Source organism: Sitodiplosis mosellana, unplaced genomic scaffold (assembly GCF_009176505.1).
Source record: "Sitodiplosis mosellana isolate CC-2019 unplaced genomic scaffold, AAFC_SMos_1.0 Smas_scaffold_6226, whole genome shotgun sequence".
Lineage (NCBI taxonomy): Eukaryota > Metazoa > Arthropoda > Insecta > Diptera > Cecidomyiidae > Sitodiplosis > Sitodiplosis mosellana.
Window position 1 is genome coordinate 12870677 of NW_022601467.1, and position 22636 is coordinate 12893312.

The window sequence follows — 22636 nt, forward strand, 5'->3', positions numbered from 1 at the left end:
TTGTTTTGTTTAAATACTTGTATAAGCTAATTTAAAAGAAAGTTTTTTTTAGTTTTGTTTGATTTTTTTTTAATCGAATTAAGCGCCATTTTAGTTGATGTGCAACATCAAGAGTTTGTAAGCAAAAGAATCGAAAAGAATGCTTCTTTGAAAATTTACTCTTAAGGATTCTCAAATAGAAAAAAAAATAAAGAAAAAAAAATAAAGAATTTCACAAAAAATTATTCCTTTTTTTATTATTGATTGCTGTACAAGTGTAATTTTTGTTGTCTTAACATTAATGTTTATTACTTAATAGCTTTTTATGTTATGTCGTTTTAAATTCATCTTCATTTCTTAACCTTAATTTAAGAAAGAAAAAAAAAATCAATTTTTTAAAAGTATCAAAAAATTAGGGTTGAAAAAAAAATTCACATTTTATATAAATTTTTAAATTTTTTGGTTTGTTCTGCCTAAGAGAAAAACACTCTCATCACACGTTCGAACGGCTTTCGACACAACGGACATTTGGTTACGGATGAGGCGCATTTTGTGCAGGCAATCACATGGCCGCATGGGAAAAATGCGGTGTTATATTCGCTTGAATAGCAAATCTTGCATAGTCTCGATTCGCATAGTTTATTGTCGGGATTTTGTTCGTCTTTATCGCCGCTGGCGCCGCTGCACATTTGCGAATTAACTGGTGTCGATGATGCCGATGAACTACCACTGCTACTACCGCTGCTGCACGATGATGCAACCGATTCTTGTGACGATGACGATAAACCGCCGTTGGTTTGCTCTTCATTTTGGGCTTGAGCGAACTTTGCTTTCACCGCTTCAATGTATTCGGGACCTTTGACCAATCGCAGATAATCACATTTGCTGTACCACAATGCGTGCTGTTCCCATGGATCATCTTGTTCGTCCCAATCGCGCAAACCACCGCCACAACTGAAGCAAATTACACGGTCACCTTTTTGTGTATAAAAAAAGCCGGCATCGCTGAGTTGTTTGGGCTTCTGTTTCATTGTTTTCGGCCATTCGTCGAACGATCGCAAGCGTGCAGTTTCGATGGCAAATTCGGGGAAATCGGGATGTTTAAGCGTTTGTGTTTCACGTTCAACGGTGGTTGAATTTGAATTTGTGTTGATATTTTCAACGATGTCACTGCCACTTGACGATGGTGAGAATGGGGTTTCGGTGTAGGCACCCTGTCGTCGATCAATACCATATGTGCCACATACATCGTAGCTAACGGGTGGCAACAATTGGTCCAATTCCGATACTGGATCAAGTGGCACATTTGATGTATCGCGACGCTTCAGCAATGGACAGTTTGGTGACCAGCGACTGTGTTCATTCACTTCATTGTCACCATTTTCCCAGCTGCTCACTTCGACTTTGCAGAAATAGCATCGGACTTGATCGTGTGGGCCAATGTAGTAGAAGCCAGTTTTGGCAAGAACGCGTGGACTGATGAATGTGTGTGGCCAACTGGCGTCGAATGTTTTAAATCGGTTTTCTTCGCGGCTCAAATCATTGGTCGACATTTGGATGCTGGTTGTGCTTGCGCTTGTTTGATTATTTGTTATGATCGGTGTATTCGGTGATACAGGTGGTGACGTTGATATATTTGGAGTATCCTTCATTGATTCAGTAGTTCGATTGTCAACTTCATCGCCGTCTTTTCTCGACGTTTGAAATTTTGGGAAATACGAATTAGTTGTATTGGGCACTAAAACCTTCATCGTGATTGCTGTTCGAATGAGATCCAATCAAGCAAAACGAGTCAAACGGTTGATTATTATCGATCTGTAAATAAAACAATGCAAACGAAAAACACTGATAAGTATAAAATTGAAAACGGAAACTAGAGAAATTTTCAATAGACACTTTGTGTGTGTGTGTGTAGAACTATGTATGGGCGAGTGTGAGTGTTTGTCAATCAAACTTCGTACTGAATGCACGAATCAAAGTAACGCACAACAAAGGAATATGCTAATGTAACATATTGTTTCGACTAAAGTAATTGTTCGTTGGAAATCGTGATAAAAACAGGAAAATAAAAACGAACCAACAATAAAGAGCAATGGAAACAATGTCACGTATACACGAATGCAAATGAATACCAAGTATAGAAAGCCAATGTGGAGCAGAGACGATATGTGACTGAAACACACACAGCGCTCGATAGTGTGCACGATGCGATAATGTGTACGGCCAGTCTAAACACACAAGCTACGTTGATCGCTTGTGAGGGAGAGTGCTTCAGTTTTTGACGGTTGAACAAAGCTGTGTAAATTATCACACAATGACAGTTGCAACAGAAGCGACTCAATACAATCAACCCTGATAATAATAATGTAAGTGGCGACGAGTGTGTATGTGATTGTATTCCCGCATCCAATATACACAATCAAACTGTTTGTGTGTGTTTTTTTTTGCTTCTCTTCGTTTCGTTTAGTTGCGTCACATAATTCCAATTTATACAACAATCACTCGAAAGTTTAGACAATTTCGAATAAAATAATACTTGTTCAACCGCATATACTAACTTGTATGTTTGATTCAAATATGCAGCTATTTTTATATAAATTTCGTTAGGGCTGTCAAACTGTTTAAACAATTGTAATTCGATTTCAACTAAACGTATTCAAAAATAAAACCGGACTATTCAAGTCGATGTATTGGGTGATTAACGGGCAAACTTAGGAGAAACGATGCGATAATTTCATGGAATTTGTGTCGCAAGTATTTTATACGAATTTATAAAACATGTTAACACCACAAAACGATGATAATTGTGTGGAAAACTGAACTATGCTTGTGCGTCTGATGATAAGATAAGTTGAGTTCAGACTGAACGCATGAAACATTCGGAAATGCCATTAGACTTTGGGCTAAATGTTCTAAATTGCCATTGAAACGAAAAATGAAACAGAAAAATAGAATAAAAATCGATGCAGTCTGCTGTCGTATAATTCAAGTAAATTTTTTATGCGTTTTGAACGCATGCCCAGATCATGCGACGACAGATGGCAACGACAGCAGCTGCTGCCCCGGCAGCTGATATATCTTATAAATCGATTTTCGGGAATAAAAGAATCAAAATACCGAAAAAATAAAATAAAATAAGAAAAGAACCCGAAACTTAAATATGCAACTAAACGAAACGAAAAACGAAAAAATTCAACACATTGTTAACTGTAATGCGAGGCAGCACATGCCCTTACTGGCGGCAGATGTTTTTGCATAGGCACTGACTAATAATAATGATAATCTTCTTCTTCTTCTTCTTCTTCTTCTTCTTCTTCTTCTTCTTCTTCTTCTTCTTCTTCTTTTTTCTCAACTTTTGAACCATTTTAAATCCACACACACGGAGAGACAGAGAGAGATAGAGACACACAAAGTGCAATCAGGTCGATCCATCCGGATACTTACAATTTAAGAAACTTGAAAATTTCACTGAGATCGTCGATTTGCAATTTTATTCCTTTATTCCAATGGATTGCAACTTCTTCAATTCAGATGAATCACAAAAAAATGTTCTGCTCTCGTTTTTCTGTTCATTTAATTTTTAATTATTTTTTTTCTTAAATTCCGCAGTGAATTAAACTTCGACTCTCAAGTCACACAAGACACGAACTTCGAACGATTGAGATCAGTTTTGGTTTGAAACTACAGTAGAATGAGGGAGAGTTCTCTCGCTGCTATAAATGCATGTTAGTGAATGTAGCTGTAAACAACAACTGATTCAATCGACCGAGCTGAAACATTCTTTGAGCTCTCTCTTGGCGTTCAGTGCCAGTGTCTCTTCAATTTGCTTTTCATCTTTTCCGTATGGGATCGTTTTGTTTGTGTGGCACACACTTAGAGCCGTTGGAATTTCGTTTCACATATTCTTTCATCGGTTCATTCTTTGGCGTTCGGAGCCTTCTACGAATGCATTTTCGGTCGTTTTTTCGTTCATTTTTCGTCTCTTTTTAGCTGTAAGCATGTAATCTGCTTTATTTCGGTTCATACTTTGGCCTTTGGATTTTGGTGTGTGAGTGTCTATTTCGATCTGTATGTGTGCGTATATGTTTGAGCATTCTTTTTTTCTTCAAGTTCGTTTATTATGGAATGGAATTCCGTTGAAATGAATAACATGGAGCAGTTTTAGGCATTCCCTGTTGATTTTTTATACAACGAATGATAACGTGCAAAATGGCACACACAGAAAGCCACGTTCGATGAAAAATAGTTTGCATCTTGAAGCCGTGTCAAAATGCACGTCCATTACCATTTGAACTTTTCCGCGTTGGATGAATAAGACAGAAATGTTTGGGTTTTTTGTGATTTCTTCATTTTGCCGAAATCAATAAATAAACGCATTGTTTTCATCCTCTTCAAAAGGATTCTGTTTAAAAATGATTTTTTTTAAGGATAAATCATCCTGGTCCACATTCACTGAGTTCAAACGAATTGAATATTTTTCGATAGATTTTCATTATTTTTCAGGGTCAACACCACAAGAAAACACATTTCTATATATTCTGTATGTATAGATAGATGCTGAGCATAATTGACAATGAACTCGATGGAGATGTGGTTCTCGGCATATTTTTTTTTCCGGAAAAATGCATGTCATAACACAATAGACGAAATTCCAGAGAATCATTTAAAAAAAAATAGATGAAAGAATGCGGAGTTGTTTTATTTCAGCCCAAAACATAAATGAAAATATGTACGCACAGAGAGAGAGAGAGAGATGATCATCGAGACAATAGATTGAGGCTAAAAGAACGAAATCCGACCGATCAGCTCATAATGGTCGTAGGTCTAGATCTTAGATTTATTTTACTCTCTCTCTCTCTCTCTCTCTCTCGCTTTTCATCTCTCGTCTATGGTCTCTCGCTGCTCTTTCGAGTCTCACGTTTGGTGTTTGGCTTGGTATTATTTTTTTTCTCTCGATTTAACATGCGCATCATATTCAACATAGGCATTCTCGTTCATTTTTTTCTTCTTTCTCTTTCATCGAAATACTTGAGAGCCGATTTTTCATACAGGTAAAATAGAAAGAGATAGTTGCTGATTGGAATGTGGAATAACAATAATAATCATTAATGTAACAATTTCACTCGAATTTCGTCGGAATCAAGAAAACTAACAAGCCCAAAAAAGAAAAAGAAGAAGAAGAAGAAGACACAAAAAAAAGAAATTAGAAAGAGGAGGAATAAGAACGAATTAACAACTAAACTCTCTCAGGCAGATTAGTTAAGAAATTTTTCGGGTGTAATATTATTTTTAAGAAATTCTGAAGATAACTGCAAGAGTACCGCATTATTTCAATTTCCCTCCGTGTGAAAGTGTGTGTGTGTATTTCTTTTGAAGTCGGAACTTTTCAAGTAGGAAAATGTGCAACTTTTTCGGACGAACAGCAATTGTTGAGAGTGCAATGATCGTAATGATGGTGTGTGGTAATTGGCATGATTCGTACTAGCGATTGAAAGCGATTGAATGTGTGTTTGACAGGCAACAACAACAAAAAACGACAACAACAAAACAGTCCAATCCGGCTGAATTGTATGGCGACTTCTGTGAAACTATTTCCTCATTATTTTCGATTTCTCTGTATTCGATATCTCGGTTCTTCGATTCCGAATGGTGTAAACTAAGATTTTCTCACATATCGCCATCGGATTGTGTGTGACTGTATGTGTGATTCAAAGGTAAATGCCGAATGCTGCTGAGCTGCGGTATGTGCCGTTAAACAAAACAACCAAAAAAAGCCAAAGCTTTATGCGCATAGACAAACCCAGCCATTTACAATCCATTGAAATCGAACGCTGAGCACGAAATACATGCAGTACGATTCAAGAGAAGAGAGAGAGAGAGAGAGAGAGAGAGAGAGAGAGAGAGAGAGAGAGGAAAAAAACGACACATTGGAATGTTGATTATAGTAGGTACACGAATTTAATATCTAATGCTATAGACCAAACACTTCACTTTTTTGTGTGAAATTCACGTTTGGAATTTATGTTGCCGTTGTTGTTGTTGTTGTTGTTGTTTCTCTCTCGCTCAATCTTTCTTGGATGCTTCGAAATTCCACAGAAAAAATGAATTTTCATGCATTTACATATGATGTTTTCACACATTGAGAGCAAGGCCCTTGGGTTCGATCTACGCGCTACGCAGTGAGCACATGGAAAACCGATTAACAGCGATTCAATCAATGATCATAATCATTTCGATATTTTTTTTCTCGTCTAGTGGTTCCCAAGGAATTTTTGTTTTTATTTTTTAACTGCCCCCTTACTTTGGAATGTGGTTCAGAGCCGATAGAATGTTTACAGTGTGTGAGAAAGATTTTTTTTCTTTTCGAGAGAAGACGTTGTTTTGTTGATCATTTCAAGTATCCATATTTTTATGACTGGTCAATCTTGTTGTTCGTCATACATCGAAGCATCTTTTTTCCCTCTGTTTCTCTTTGAAATGCGTTTTTTTCTCTTTCACTAGAGTAAATTGAAACGAAACTTTATTACTTTTCGTCGTCGGTGGTATTGTTGTTATAACAGCGCCACTTGTTTAGATATATATACATATATATGTATATATATAATATATATTTGGTTGTTTATTTAACGCTTAGACCATTGCGCACTTCTTTTTTTCACTTCTCTATGTTTATGTCTTCTTCGGATAATTGAAGCAAATCGAATTTTTTACGACTGCCTTTGTTCTCTCACTCTTCCTCTCTCTCTCTCTCTCTCTCTCTCTCTCTCTCTCTCTCTCTCTCTCTCTCTCTCTCTCGCGTTGTTGTCGTAAAAGTCGTCAAAATTTTGTTTTATGGGAACCAAGGGTTTTTCTTTTTGTCTTTGTCCCAATAGCAGAGTATCCGCAGATTATGCTCAACTCGGTGTGCATTCACACACCGTTTTAAGGCGAATTTTATGTATTGTGTAAAGTTGTCGCGCGGCAAGTATGAAACGTACTTGAAATTCAAACATTGAAAACTCAACGAAGAAGAAAACGTAATAATAATAAAAGAAGGCAAGAAAACAACGCAATGCAAGCGACGCAAATGCAGTTTTTGAATGCAGAGATTCTTCTTCTCGCTGTTGTTGTCATTATTGCTTGCTTTCTTTCTTTCTTGTTATTTTTTTTTTCATTATTTTTATTTCTGAAAGTACCCATAGCATATAGAACCTCACAGGAGCATAAAATGCAATGTGAGATGGTTGGAGACGACGACGACGACGACGAAAAAAAAGCAATGGTTTAATTTTTCAATGTGCAAGAGATGTACATTTGGCCAAGGCATCGCATACCATCGGCTCTCTTGTTGTTCCTGGCAAGAGACTTCCACAGAAAAATGGAGGCTGTGTGTGTGTGTGTGCTTGTGTGTGCATAATAATGATTAAGTGGGCGAGAAAAGATCTCAGAAACTTGTGTAACGAGTGCGGTGCATTCACAGACTCATCACAAACAATATCGAGACAAGAAAATGTGCACTGAACATTGATTCCATCGCTTGGTATGTGTTTTTCTTCTTCACTTTATTTTTTTCCATCCTCTCATCTGTGTTCTCTTCGGTATGGTATGGTGTTGTTTTTATTTTCTGTACACAAAATATTATGTGCATTCGCCTGAAGAAGAGCGAGCCGAGATATGAGCAGCCGCCTATTTCCATTGCCATTGAAAGAATAAATGCACTGTGTATAAGCCGTATGAGCCAGCCATCCATGCCACAACACGGTCTGTATGTATGTGTCGCATCTTCTAAGAAGTGAAAAACCTTTTTTTTTCTCCTCTCTGTGTTTTCATGATTATTACATTTTTTCGCTTTGTTTTCCTCACCGAAGCAGCACACACACTCACATGAACACCGTACCAACAACAGAGTATTGGCTGCATAAAAAAGGAGCTCTAATCGTTGTAAAAAAAGCGGAAAAAGCAGAAGAAAAAAAACGATGCCAACCAACAACAATGCCATTGAAGTGCGCAAGAAATATTAATGCATCGTTGACTTTTCGATGCCGGTATAACGACGATACGGTATGTGTGTGGTTTTCCTATTGAATCGCTTTCAGCCGAAGTTAGCCAGCCAGCCAGCCAGCCAGCAGCATCAAGATGCGAATGCATTTTCCTTGCCGTTGCACTCGTTTGCATCACTTTTTGTTGTTATTTTCATTTTTATTTTTTTTATTTTTATTTTATTTTTTTTTGCTTGCCTGGACAGTTTCATAGTTTATGAGAGAGCTTTATTTTCGAAATGTGGCAACGTCCGAATCGGCACAGCGCGATTGGAATGCGCTCTCGTATTGTGTATGTGTGATTGCATCTCAAGTGTTTTATATATGTATATTTCGAAAGTTGCCTGTTTTTCGAGTGAAACACAAAAATAAAACAGCACATCGGCTTTGTACGTTGGCTCTGTGTGACTTGAAAGCATAACTGGAATCCCTTGGCCAAATGCATGCATATACCATGTATATAGACGACGCACACCGTGTTGAGTGGATTCGTGTGAAAAATGGCATGCTCTCATGACGACCGTGTACGATTACCAAAATGTTCTGAAAATCACGACTCTGAACAGAAGAATGATACATAGTGTGGCGTTTCGATTTTTAACACTAATCGAACTACAGTTGCCGTATGGCAACAACCAATAGTTGCTCAATTTTTGTTCGAAAAGGTGATCCAAAGCGATTTAAATACCCAGATAAATTTGGCTTTTCTCTTCAGAGCTTCAAGATTATATTTCCAGAACATTTTCAAAAAATCGGGGAAAAATGTATTCTATTCGATTTGAGTTAATGACAATCATCGTAATGCAAGCCACGTTCGAGCGAGCAAGAGAGAAAGAGACGGTTTTTAGCGGAGCGTTCAAAAAGCCGAACGACATCGAACTTCAGTGAACTCAAACTCAATATGGCAGAGTATTAAATTGCAGCAGTGAGAATATGTTTGGTCAACAAAATCCCATTGGCGATCGTATTCACATGCACATCCACATCAACATCCACGCACGGGCCTCAAAAAACAAACTGCACATTTTTAGACGTTTGTGTGTTCCCGATGCGCGCAATTTTAAGCCTTTCTCCTACATTAAATTGATTATTTAAACGATCCGATTGAGCTCATTTACTCTCAACTCATTCGTTCGCCTACATTTCGCTCCAGTATGCCGCAGCCAATGGCATTATGCAGCAGTTAAGTGTTCAAATGCACGCGCCGTATGTATTTCTATGGCGTGTGTGGAATGTGCATTTCAAAATCAATATGTGCACATAAAAATAAGACTCTTAGTCGCTCAGAAAACCAATTTGAAATATAGATGAATGCAGTTGTTGTTATTAATGTTATTGATGCAGCTAGTCCAAGTCCGAGCCGCATATTTTCTTATATTAAGCATTGGATGTCCAATCCAAAGAAAAGTATGCGCGCATTGGTAATAGGGCCTATTCACACGGACCGAGCTGAATCACTCACTTCACTCACGCTTAGACATATTATATCGTTGCTGTTGATGCTTGAAAACATCGTCATCATTATCATCATCATCATCATCTCGTATAGAGGAATTTTATTTCTGAAGCTCATCTCGGGACTTGGACTGAAAGGAAAAAAACCCGTGTAAGAGAACAATATAATGAAGAATACATAAACCAAAGCAAGTATCATTACAGACATTCCACGATCATCGCCGGAATCATCAACAGCATCATTCCGTATCGTCATTACACATCAATAGCATCATGAAAATTGAACTCTTAATGGAATGTTTGATGTAGATCTTTGTATATAAAGCATTTTGAGTGAGTGTGGTATACAAGCACATCGTATGTGAATGTGACTGCTTGTTCTTCTGATGCTGATGCTGCTGATGCCGCCGTTGTTGTTGTTGTTGTTGTTGATGTTACTTCGTTCGTTCGTTTCACATAGACTTTGGTTGTTGTATTTTGATCAGTGTTCATATCTCTTGAGTACGAGCTCGTGAAGATCCAATGTTGGTCCTTCACAGTGAGCCGCACACAGCATCATCTCTCGGCTCGAATAACACACAGCACAGCACAGCACAACATCAACGGCATCAACAACGGCAGCATAAAACACGATGAATGAAATATAAGAGCGGCCTTCGTCTTTGTACCGCTTCGTTTGCTCTGTACCTTTTGTGAGAAAGTTTCTGGTCTGGGAATGGAATGCAGTCAGGCAATAAACATACACAATGCGTTTATGCTGTGCTCTTCTCATACAAACACTCGTACACATATCCATACACTTCTCCACACATACACAAGCTCATTCGCATTACTATACTACACGTACGCATATATGTTCGCAGCGAATATGTTAAGTCACATAGAAAGAAAACGGTCTTTGGCAATTTGTGTGCTGTTTGTACTGTTGGATATTTCCCATTCGGTTTGGGGACACACTTGAACGGCAAAGAGAAAGACAGAGACAGAGAGAGAGAGAAAAAAAGCAATTCACAAGAGCAATGTTGTTGTAAAAAAAAATACACAAATCTCAGTGAGTATTAAAAGCGACGACTAAAAAAATGAATGAAACCCACGGCGTATGAGACATTCGACAAATATGAACGCATTTATGTAAGTGTCATGGAAAAGATAAATAAGTTTAAAAACCATATACACATTTATTTTCTGTTTGCTTCGTACTTCTGGTTACAAAACGAATCCGTCTCTGGAAACAGGCTTCCAAACGGGCATTAAATCTGAACCAATCGAATCGATAGCGCAATCAAAAATCACAGTAGCAGCAAAATTGCTGTGATAAATCATTTCGGACATTTGGCCATTCAAATCGTTGTGCGTGTGATAATTTTTGGAATTTGATTTGACTGATACAGATGAAAAAATGCATCACAAACAAATTATTCATTCGCAAGCAGTTTCAGTGAGATTCTCTTGGAACTGAGACAGGGAGAAACGGTAATGAAAAAAATATATAACAAACAAGAATAAACAAATGAAACTCTGACTTGAAAACATTGCCTCAATTGATTACTTAAGGCAAAATGTAAACAGAAAATGCACAATACTTCTCCATAAATATACATGACTAAGTCAGTCACACACAGACTGTTCATTTTCGTTCTTTTCAATGGAGGGATAGAATACATCTTGGCGACGGTTACATATTTTATATTGTATTTTATGCGTCAGTCTGGGTATGCGCTGTGTATTTCTGGTAGTCTTTGCACTCGCTAACTGAATGATATTTTAAGGACCCAGGGCGTAATAAAAACTGCCATGAAAATTGATGTCGTCTGCACGAAATGGTTGACAAAAAAGAAACACCAACGAGTATTGCACACACACAACGCATGCACACGCAGCAAGTGGAGACAAAAGAGAAAAATGACCTCCGTTATATGGATTGTGCAAATACCCAAATGACTTGCCGAAATTACTTATAATTAACTTCGCTACGAATTCGGTTGGTGTGTTGTTGTTGTTGTTGTTTTTTTTTTTCGGTTGAGGTGAGAGACAAAGGCATAGCCGCGTTTTGCAGCAAATGCCAATATTTTTAGCAGGAAACCGCCCAATTCAACAACACGAGACAAAAAAATTCAACTGAATCGTTCTGCAATCAACTTCAAGCGTAAGCTAAAAGTAGTTTATGCCTTCGGCGCGCTGTGTTGTGGCTTGTGCTGTTTTCATTCGCTCTATCTCGCTCTCAATTTAGAAACTTAAAACGAAAACAGCAACAACAACGACGACGAAAAAGACAGCCGACCGACCATTTGCGTTTGGAAGCGCGGCAGCGCGAGCCCCATGAGATTTGTGTGCGTACACACACAAGTGCGGTGCTGGTTGTTTTTTTTTTCGTCGTTGGATTCCATTTATGCGAATAACAAAAACACAATGCCAAACTAAATATATATTAACATTTTTCGAATATGGGAATCGACGCTACGTCGCGCTTTCGACACACTTCATAGATTGTGAGAAAGTTTCGCTTGTATGTTGTACAACCGTTCCATAGTATAGAGGTTATATTTTGCAAACTCTCTGGTTTGTACTGTGTGACTTTTGCATGTATAAAAACCTCAATTCAAACTGAAATGGCAAAGTGAACAAAAGACGAGAGAGAAAAGAAAAAAAGAAATATGGCGACGACTGGAAACAAAATAGCAAATTGAATTTAACAACGACACGCCAAATAATAATTTGGTTCAATTTGCGATGGATTTTATTTTTCGACAATACACAGATTTGCACATTGTGTGTGTGTGTGTGTGTGTGGTTCGATACATTCCATTTTAAATTTCAATATTCATCGAATTTACAAAGAAAAACAAAACAAAACAAAAACATGATCAAAATTCAAATCAATCGAATGACATTGATTTGCTGAAAATTCGTTTGGCAAATAGAGTTGAAAATTGAAAACACTTACACAAAATGAAATTATTTTTTGGTTGATTGTAAACAACACACTCTTTCCGTTGCACAAACTCACAAAAATGCTATCAAATGGTTCACGTAAACTACTTTTCTGAACATCTGCTCTTCGCTGATGTATTTTGCAAAACTAACGTTAAACGAGATCGTTAAAATGTGCTCTTCTCCTCATACAGTTCCGAAAATGGTTAATTTGCGAAATTTTTGTTGCTGTTGGCCGTGTGTGTGTTTTTTTTTTGTTGTTTTCTTTCGATTAACGTCGAATCGAGAATTTTGTATGGAGACACTCGCTCACTCACAACAAAACTGAGAACCAGCCAACGAACAGAGTATAAAGGCCAACACTTTATCGATTTATTCAATGAAAACCATTATGGCTGCCATTTTTACACAAACACACTGTCATCTGTTTCGCTTCATTCCTTGCATACGTTCAAAAGAGAGCCATACCGCTTTACACTCTTGACTGTAGTCTCGCTTTGCGCTTACGACAACATTACACACTATACGATCCGGCTATACACATCCAACACACAACGGCTACAACGGCTGTGACGTACAGTCAATATTTATGTATATACTATAGTATACGAATACTACGAAGCGATATTTTATTCGCTTCACGTATCCCGTAGTAATGGCAATGTCGAAAGCGTCGAACAATTAAAAGAAGAAAAAAAAACGGGGGGGGGGAGCAGACAATGAAGTCGTATATTTTTCCATCATTACTCACATAAAAATGCACAAAACGGAAATAATAAAATTTCAAGCGAACAAGCACAATTGAAGATGCAAACGAACAAACACACGCAATCATACAGCGAAACTCCAAAAATGCGCTCGTAGACAAACAATTTGAAACAACAAAAAAGGAACAAATAACGAGAAAAAAAACACGATGTATGAAACGGAATGAAAAAGAGATTGTTCGAAATTTTCAGCAAAATGATCACATTTTGTGATTGGTTTTGGTCGGCAAATTTGCATGGCAAGACAAAAAAAAATCAGTTCTAAATTACCTGTTTTCTTTTCGGTTCAGCCGAAGAACACAATACTTCAATCATCAAAATGTTCAAGTGGTCAATATTTTTTTCTTGACCTTATGTACGGACATTTAAAAAAAATCACACAGACGTCCACAACGGATGAGTTATAAGTGAAGTCACGCAGAGTGAAAAAAAATATTCTCCAGTTATTTGATAAAGTTGTAAAAAGCCCAAACGCTTATCGAAATCGACTGTTGATAATGAAAAACGTCACAACAGAACGTCGGCTTCTTTTAATTTTTTTCTGAATTGAATGGTCTATTTCCGCAAACTAATCGAATCTTATCTTGAACTGAGTATTTACTTTATTTTGCAACAGCAGAAAAAAAAGAGGAATTACTTTTACTGCGGTTTCGGTTATATTTGTTTTTCAGATAAAAAAAATTTCTTCAAAAAGTTACCGATTCACGCGACGCACTCAAGTTTGTTTTATTTTCTCTCTCTCTCTCTCTCTCTCACTCTTCGGTTTTTTGGTACTATGGAACGAAAAAAATTTCGTCGTAAAAGGTTAAATGCGTGCTTCTAATGCTTTCGTATTTCACGACCGAAACTCTCTAATAAACAGGAACAACACAAAACATGCGACATGGAGAGAACAATAGCTAGAATATACATGTGTGTGTGTGTATTTTTAGTTCCTCTCTATTCTCAGTTCGGTAAGAATTCAGAACAGTAAACAAGCGCTCACACAAACACGAACACCGTTTGTATTATTAATTTTCGTATGATACTTTTGCTACACATGCGCCTTGTCTCTCATCGTATTGCTTTCTCTCTCTCTCTCTCTCTCTCACGCTCGCGCTCATCGCTTCGTCTCGTTCGTTTGCACGCGTTTTTTACGGGCGGTTAGTGAGTGCGCGCGTGCTGTCATCATCAAAAGAAGACATTCACTGTGTGTGGTTCGGATAGCGTGAAGAGAATTAGGGTGAACAGCTGAAATGCAATTCAATGGAAATGAAGCCGAAATTTCTCGAAACATAGTTTCAAACCGAAATACACTTAGCCGCTGTTGTGATTTTGTTCGATGAGCATTTATTTTTGCCCGTTCATTTTTAAAATATCGAATCGAAAGGAAACCCATCCGATGCTTGAACTTTGAACATTGTTACGATGATGACGTTCGGCGAGCCACTCTAAATGTAATTTTACAACGCATTTATTTTGCGCTGTGTTAATGGCTCTTCAGCCAGAGGAAGAGAGGATGCATTTCTTTTAAAATGCGACATCATCGTATTTTCAATGCATTCACAAATGGAACCCAATGCATTTTCGTGTTTCGCCCCGCAGACGACCGCCATTCAACGTATTCAAAATGAAGTGACAATTTTTTTTTCCGTCAAAAATAAAACCATTTTCGCTGCAATCCAGCTTGGTTTCTATACAAAACGAGTAGCAAATATATTATGGATATTTCCATGTGTGATCTAAATGCATATCATTATACATCGAAACAGCTGCGTGTATTTTTTTCTGTCTCTTTTATTCTCTACCCATTTTGTTTGCACATTTCACTTCCCGACCAGCAGACGAACAACAACTGAAGAAAGTTGACAGAAAAATACGCAACTCAGCCCAGAATGTGGAACATAACTTTGAAATAAAAAACGACTTTATTAAAATTGAATGAAAAGGATTTGTTTTTCGAATATTCAAACGAAATGAAGAAGGAAACCGGGAATAATGTTTGGTTCCATGTTTTGGTTCGTTGTATTCCAAAATACATTCCCTTCACATTGCTTCATCGTCCTTTATTTATGGATGGAATTTTTCCTTTTGTTAATTTGAATTTAAAGAAAAAGGACACTTACAATAAAGAAGGGGCTACCCAACGTTCAATTCACCAAGTATTTTAAATTTGGAACTTTTTAAACTTTTCCTTTCAAAATTACACGTTTTTCTGGAACAAAATAAAGAGAACTTCTTGTTTTCTTCAGATAAACAACTCAACTGCGGGATCGCCAGCTCTGTTTTGTGTATATCCCGTGTGGAGCGCGTGAAAGACGCGCAATACCATGTGTACAAAATCATTCAAAACAATGATGACATCATAACGTCTCTCTCTGCGTGTGTATACTATTTTTTTTACCATTTTCGCAATGATCGCTATTAAGCGATTTTCAAGGTTAAGCTCGTCATACCCGAATTCTATAAAAAAAAACAACAAATTTGACGTGCTCTTCTAACTACTCAATCGCATCATGCTCATTCTTAAATTTGCATGGAGTTTGAAATTAATCCGTATGAATCATTCGGTTGTTCTGTGGAAAAGAATGCATGTGTTTGCATGATTGTCGGAATATTCCAAAAGTTGCGTTTCCAAGACGATCTCGGCTATTTGGTTTTGTATATATGTTTTTGTTTGAATGACGCGCTTGAGGCATCAAAATGTGTAACACATGAAGCGCAAAGCCATATACGACAACGGAAGACGTTTACAAATGAAGGGAATTGTTTATGTTTACTGCGCTTGAATTACTACATCCGGCTATGAAGATAGAAAGAAAGAACTTCGAACAAAAACGAACACATTTCAACAGAAATTACGTAAAAAGTTCTTGCTTTGGATCGCACTCTCTCGTCTTGAAGTTATGAGAAAAGGCGACAACGATATTTTATTTATTTATGATATGCATACAATCTTATTTTCGGGTTTAAAAAAAAGGACATAAATACGTCAATTCGTTCTTTTTCTTCGCCGTCTAGATGCAGTCTCAATCCGATAAAAAAAAACGTAAGGCCGTGGATTTTTCATTCAACAAATCTTAGTTGTTGTTGTTGTTTTTTCTTTTTCTTCTAGTTTTTTGTTGTTGTTGAAAAACGAAAAGACACACAGATTTACTTCTTAAAATTCGTAGAATTTTGAAAATCGGTTCTTATTCATGGATCCATTTACTCAATGAGTGGTGTTTGTTCATTTTTCATGAATGCCATGTTTCGTTCGTTCTGTCTGTCTGTCGGTCGGTCGGTCGGTAGAGGTAAACAGAAAAAGGGAAAAAAATATCTAAAGAATAACAACGAACACTAGAAAAACTCGGAAAATTGATGATAAGTATGAGCCCATAAAACATGGGAACAAGTTAAAAAAAAAACGATTTTCCGATAGGACAAATCCATCGTCAGATGATGAGAAAAAAAATGCAACTATAGTTAGGAAAGAACTATAGCCCCGAAAAAACACCAAATCACCATTGCACTCAGAGCGAGAGAGAGAAATATGTGGGAAATATAACAGTGTGTGATTGTGCCGAATGTGTTGATGAACGTTTTGGTAATTGCCACCTCACAGTTGGTGTTTCTCTTTTGCCTCTACGTTCCCTTCTCTCTAATGCCACTAAAAACAACCGTCAATGATACCATTGACAAAGTGCTTGCATAGGAGTACAAACATACTTGTCAAGTAAATCAAATGACCTTTGCAAAAATGCAGAAAATTTCAATATTTTCCGCTTGATTGTCGCACGACACAATGTGCACCAGCAACCACAGCAGCAGCAACAACTTTTTATCGGACGGCCGAGAGACAGAATAGAGAATTTACTTTGCGCAGCAAAATAATAGCAAACGAACAAAAGCAACAGCAAAAAAAAGATTGCATTGAATTGAGAAGCAAACAACAAAATCGCTTTCGGTGTCATAAGAACGGATTGGCGTGCACGGATACATTCAATTTGTGGCGCAGCAGCTAATCAACAATTGATCGGGGAGGCCGGTATGTGTTAGTGCGTCTGGGTCTTTTACAGTCAGTTAGTTAGCCAGGCAGCCAGCCACACGTTGCACGGAGCACGAATTGCAGTTTGCACACTTTGCAATTCGATTGACCATATATGTGTACACGGTGTTAAATGTAATTATCGACCATTTTATGCATTGGATCGTTGCACGCTTACATAATCAACACTGAAAAATGGTTTCGGCACCTAGTTCTTCTATTTTGCGTATTTTGTTCAATGCGTTTTGCTACTATATACGTTTTTTGCATTTGCTGCCACTGCTGCTCTCTCTCTCTCTCTCTACTTGAAGCACTTTTATCGGGTGCTGCATTCTTGTAATTTTCAGCCAGTTTGATTTTAATGGCCGATTGTTTGTTGTATGATTAGAAAATTGAGATATTTTTCAAAGTGAGAGAAATAACAAAACTTAAATTGCCGTTCAGCATCGTTCGGCGAGAACACAGCAAACGGTTACCACAAATTACTGGAATCGATCTCCGAATGGAATTTTCACTTCTCTCATTCTCAAATTGACGTTTAATTATACGAAACAACAACAATAACGAAAAGTATGGCGTTTCACTTCTTCAAGCGATCCATCGAGCCGGCAAGACAGAGAGCTCACATAGCTTGCACTTGCATATAAAGTGTGTGGCTTTTATTCAAATTCCAAAATAATTGCATGTTTCATTTTACAGCGTTTGCCAAACGTATTTAAATTCTAAATTCTAGGCTGTCGTTGCTGTCGGTCGTCGTCGCCGTCGTCGTTGCCGCTGCTGCTGCTGCTGCTGCAGCCTATTAACTTTTTCAAGCAATTATATTCAATTTTGTAATTTGAACATTTATTTTTAAACCATTTAAACGGCACATACACAAGTACATAGTACCGCATGCTCAAGCCATGTAGAATTGACGAAAAAAAAAGTTCTGCTCTCAGTTTTCCAGCTCATGTTTTTCTCTTTGTTTTCTCTCTTCATTTTCCATTCATACGAGTAGTAAAGATCAACAGATTTGTGTTCTGCTTCTTCTTTTTTTAACGACATTCAAACAATTATTTTTTTTTCCCAGGAAATTCGTCAATGTGTTTAGGATTCATTTCATGAATGTGTGTCGTTATGAATGAAATTTTCTGGAGAATAAACCCGAAAAAAAAACACAGTACAACAAATGGATGGAATAAAAATGAGCTGATATATCGCCCTCACATAACGAAAAATCTGGAAAAGAAGCCCAATACAATTGTGTGATGATAGTTGTCGACTGTTTTATTAATGTAACTCATAAAATGTGTATGAACGTGCTTTGGGAAAATCGGTCATTTCGGTCCGGTCGATATGAGTGTATGTCAATGAAATTAAGGAACGAACCGTAATTACTCGAATAAAATGACATGTCCCTCGGAATTGGTTCAACATCCTTGATTGATAAAAATTGTATAGGGCAACCATTGAAATTGGGTCATTTCCATTGATCAAAAAACATTTGATTGCGTTCAAAATTTCCGTTCATTCTTAGTTTGAATGTGTAGCCGAGTTAGTTGATGTCACGGGCCAAACATCTATGGCGCAGTAACTTTTAATTAGTCAACTCGATATGCTCTCACATTTAATACACATTCACATTGATCGACAGTAACGGCAGCAACAGCAGCGGCAACAGCAACGGCAATAAATGAGCAAACTGAATGGTACACATTAGAGTGTAACGAACAATGTGTATGCGCCATTCGAAATAGATGCCATGTGAGCATTGAGAAATGGGTTTTTGGAAATTTTATGGAAAACTTCGTTAACGAAGTAACACCAAAAACATAACAAAAATAGTGGTGCGGCGGAACACACATACAGAGCTGTAACGTATACTATTTCGCTTCCTCGTTGCGTCTTTGTCTGTTTTTCTGGGTTTCATCGATGCATTGCACTCGCACACATATTGTTTGTTCTGCATCGTCTCTCTTTCGCTTGCGCCTCTCGCTGTTTCTTCTTCTTCTTCTTCTGTTCTTGTTCATTTCGAACCAGAAAAAAAGTGGAAAAAATTTCTGAATGACACGATGATGTAAGACCGCATTTTTTTTAGAACTATTCCCAATTGACGTGTGCACAGAGTATGAATGTATGTGTGTGTGTTGTATTGAATCTAATGCCAGAGAAAGATTATCTCATTCATTCATATATTTTTTTTCCAATTCAAATAGGGACGGTTTTCTCTCTCTCTCTCTCTCTCTCTGTATTTTCAATGTTACTCCCAAGCCAGTCTTATTAAAATAGTCTACTATTCATTGCATTTTATTTGTTTGGAATGTGTGTATTTGAATTGAAAATCTGAAACGTAGTTGGAAAAAGAGAGAAAAACAACATTATGGTATGTCAGAATCCATATGTAGAAATAGATGGACCTTTTGAAGTTGCCCGTTTCAAAATGAAATCTCATTACTGTGTCAAGCAATATACTGCATTTCATTTTCAGATTGTAATTTAAATTTTTTTTTTCGGACCATTTTGACAAATAAATGTTTTTGTTATTTCGTTTGAATGGGTTTGGTGCGGTTCGTTCAATGGAACCGATTCACATATTTGAAAAGAGTCAGTAATGCGTTTCAATTTATGCATTATTTGAAGCGAAAAAAATTATATATACACACACACACATAGATGCGCTGCTGCTGATGCTGATGTTGATGCTTATCGCTGGCTATGAGATCACCAATAATTTAAATTCTAATGCAAGAAATTGTAGTGATTTATGTTTTCGCCAAAGTGGGCGGAATTGCTGTTCGAGCTATATGTATTTGCGAGCTCTATTGTAAGGTGTTTTTGTTTTTTTGTTTGTTTGAATCGTTAAAAAATGCAGCTCAATAGAGAGAATCATGTGAAGCAAAGCCAAAAAAAAGACTAACGCTTTGCCTTGCAAATTTTTGTTCTTCGCTTACGTTTACATCGCAATAAATCGAACAAATCGTGTTAAGTGTTCCTTTCTTGAAATATTCATCAAGTAAATATTGATTTTGTTTGGCTCAGTAATAGATTGGGGGCGTTAGGGAACAAATCTTTTATCATTCATGTTTTTAAAAAATTCATAAGGATATGCCGACATTTGCAGTGCCAGCCATAAAAGAAACAACAACAAAACTTACCATTATTATTTGCTTATGTCCATAAAATGATGTAAACAAACGGTAAATGTTACCACAAATTGTTCGTTATGTGCGTGTATGTGTGTCGCGGGATATTGACTCGCAACTCAAAATGCGCTCTCCGATCGGTTTTGTTTCGTTCAAAAGCTCGATGTTATCAACATGGAATAGTTATCAAATAGTTTAATCTATAACGTACAAACACCAACACCGCGAGGGAAAAAACGACAAAATAAAATATGATGTATTGTTGTGACTTTCAAACGTGTGCACCACTCCACTAGAGTTTGTATCGTAAAACGTAAAATGTCTATGTCAATAAAAAATCGATAAAAAAAAAACAAATGGACACGTTGAAAAACTGCTCTGAAAATGTTCCCCGATAATCAAATTCGTGAATGAAAAAATATATTGTCACACTCGTCTCACTCGATGATTTATTGGTTTTAATTGTTCCGATATTGATTTACCACTTCCAAATGTTTTTCTTTTTGTATTTCTCTGTCCAATTTTCTCTTCCGCTTCTGGTAATTTGAATCCTTTAACGATTTTTCGAAACCACTTGATAATTACCACACGTTCCGTTCGTAGACAGAATTTTTCCAGCTTAAAATAATATCGAATCTCACACTTTGTCCATGCAACACCGTCTCTGTGTGCAGATCGATTGAAATTTTCAAATCAAAATAAGAAGAAGAGAGAATTCGTTCGTTGCTTAGTTTTTCTAAAACGAAACCATATACGAACTCGATTAAAGCAGCACTGATGGTGTGGAAGCCTACGTATTGCGTTTTACTATAGCCGACAAAAACCAAAACAAATAAGCGCAGTATACACTGGGTATCGAATAGAGAAAAGCACGGGAGATTGGATGTACCTTGCCTTGCCTTGCCTGGTCTGCTTGCGTTTCATTCGATGCATATAGTGAGACGACGATGACGATGACTACGACGACACAGAGAGCGGTACAACAATACCCAGCTGCCATTTGTATAGCGATTTTGTGCTCGTATGAGTGCCTATGAATGTGTTTGTGTTACAACTCCAAATAAATTTTATACGCCGTTTGCTTTTTTTTTCCCTGAGTTCTGCACTGCTGCTGCAGCGGTGTAGTATTTTTATCTCTCTCCCTCTCTGAGACTTTTCTTCTACACACATAGCGAATAGGCACGTCTAATGTAACCACTTTCCAATGCAATGGAAAAAAATTACGTGTGTCATGTGTTTGTACTGACGGAAAATACAACTGCATTCGCAACGTGTATACGCTAATAAACGATAGTTAGAAATGAGTGCACAACTGCACATAGCACACCTTTCTGAGCCGGCAAACGATATATGCGCGAGGACTTGCACTATCGAATTTTTGAGTCGAGAAAGAGACAAAATGATAAAGCGCAACACAACGATAGATAATTTAAAGGAAAATAAACCGTATTCGAAAAATCAAATCGATCGTTTCCACCTTTTCCATACCGTTAAAACCGATGCCAATTGTGATTTGAAACGGAATGAAAAAAAAAAACAGAACACCAATCGAATGCTCTCATTCGATTCTCCAATTGCCTTCGACGCAAATTGCATTTCAATCCACTTCATTAACACCGTTGGCATCACGTAAAACTGGTACTATCCAGCTGGATGTGTTAATAGAAATATAATGCTTTGGATGTTAAGTAAACACACAAAATTGATTGATGAAAGTTCCTCGAAGCATCGAAACTATGCACTTAGATGTTCTTTTTTTTCTGTGCGTGGTGTGTTACATCTCGGACCAGAAGTTTATTTTTAAATTCTTTTCCGCACTCCCAAACATATGTGCGCCGAATTCATTCAGAAATACCTTCACCCAAACGTTGGTTTCCTCTCATACATTTCTCTTGCTTTGAGATGTAAAAACAAAAAACAAAAAAAAACACTCAGTGAACAAGCAATCCAGTGAGTTCTCATCCCGAAACGAACCGAAATTAAAATAGAAATGAAAAATAAAACAATTCTATTCAATTTTGAACAGAAAACAAACGCAAAACTTACTTATGATTGCAAAATCACTTAATTGCACCAGCAAACAACCATATTTCTTGTTTCGAATTCTAAACAATCGGCTGCGATTTTGTATTCAACTCATTGTTCACATCAAATTCCGAGAACATGATGCAAAACATCAAGTCAGCAATAAGACATTTTATTGCGACCTATTTCGACGACGACGACGCTATTTATCTAGCAATTTCTTCTTCTTCAGAGTGTGTACACTGTACATATGCACTCGTTTAATTGAAGGCAATTAAATGATTCGTCTTCTTTGTCTAACCCACATCCATTTGGATTTTACAATGTAACGAA

General features: G+C 37.2%; 1 protein-coding gene across 7 annotated transcripts; it reads right to left on the bottom strand.

The window, feature by feature from the left end:
* Positions 1-209: 209 nt before the first annotated feature.
* On the bottom strand, positions 210-21603 carry LOC129579500 (death-associated inhibitor of apoptosis 1). Of its 7 annotated transcripts, none has more exons than XM_055469653.1 (2): positions 20291-21603; positions 210-1794 (listed from the first exon to the last, which is right to left on the bottom strand). In XM_055469653.1, exon 2 carries the CDS (start codon positions 1728-1730, stop codon positions 453-455), a length of 1278 nt encoding a protein of 425 aa, XP_055325628.1. In that variant the 5' UTR covers positions 1731-1794; positions 20291-21603; the 3' UTR covers positions 210-452. The 7 variants fall into 7 exon arrangements, with proteins under 7 accessions (XP_055325628.1, XP_055325629.1, XP_055325624.1 ...); XM_055469654.1 differs by having other exon boundaries at positions 13421-21051; XM_055469649.1 differs by lacking the exon at positions 20291-21603 and adding an exon at positions 15256-15405.
* Positions 21604-22636: the final 1033 nt, after the last annotated feature.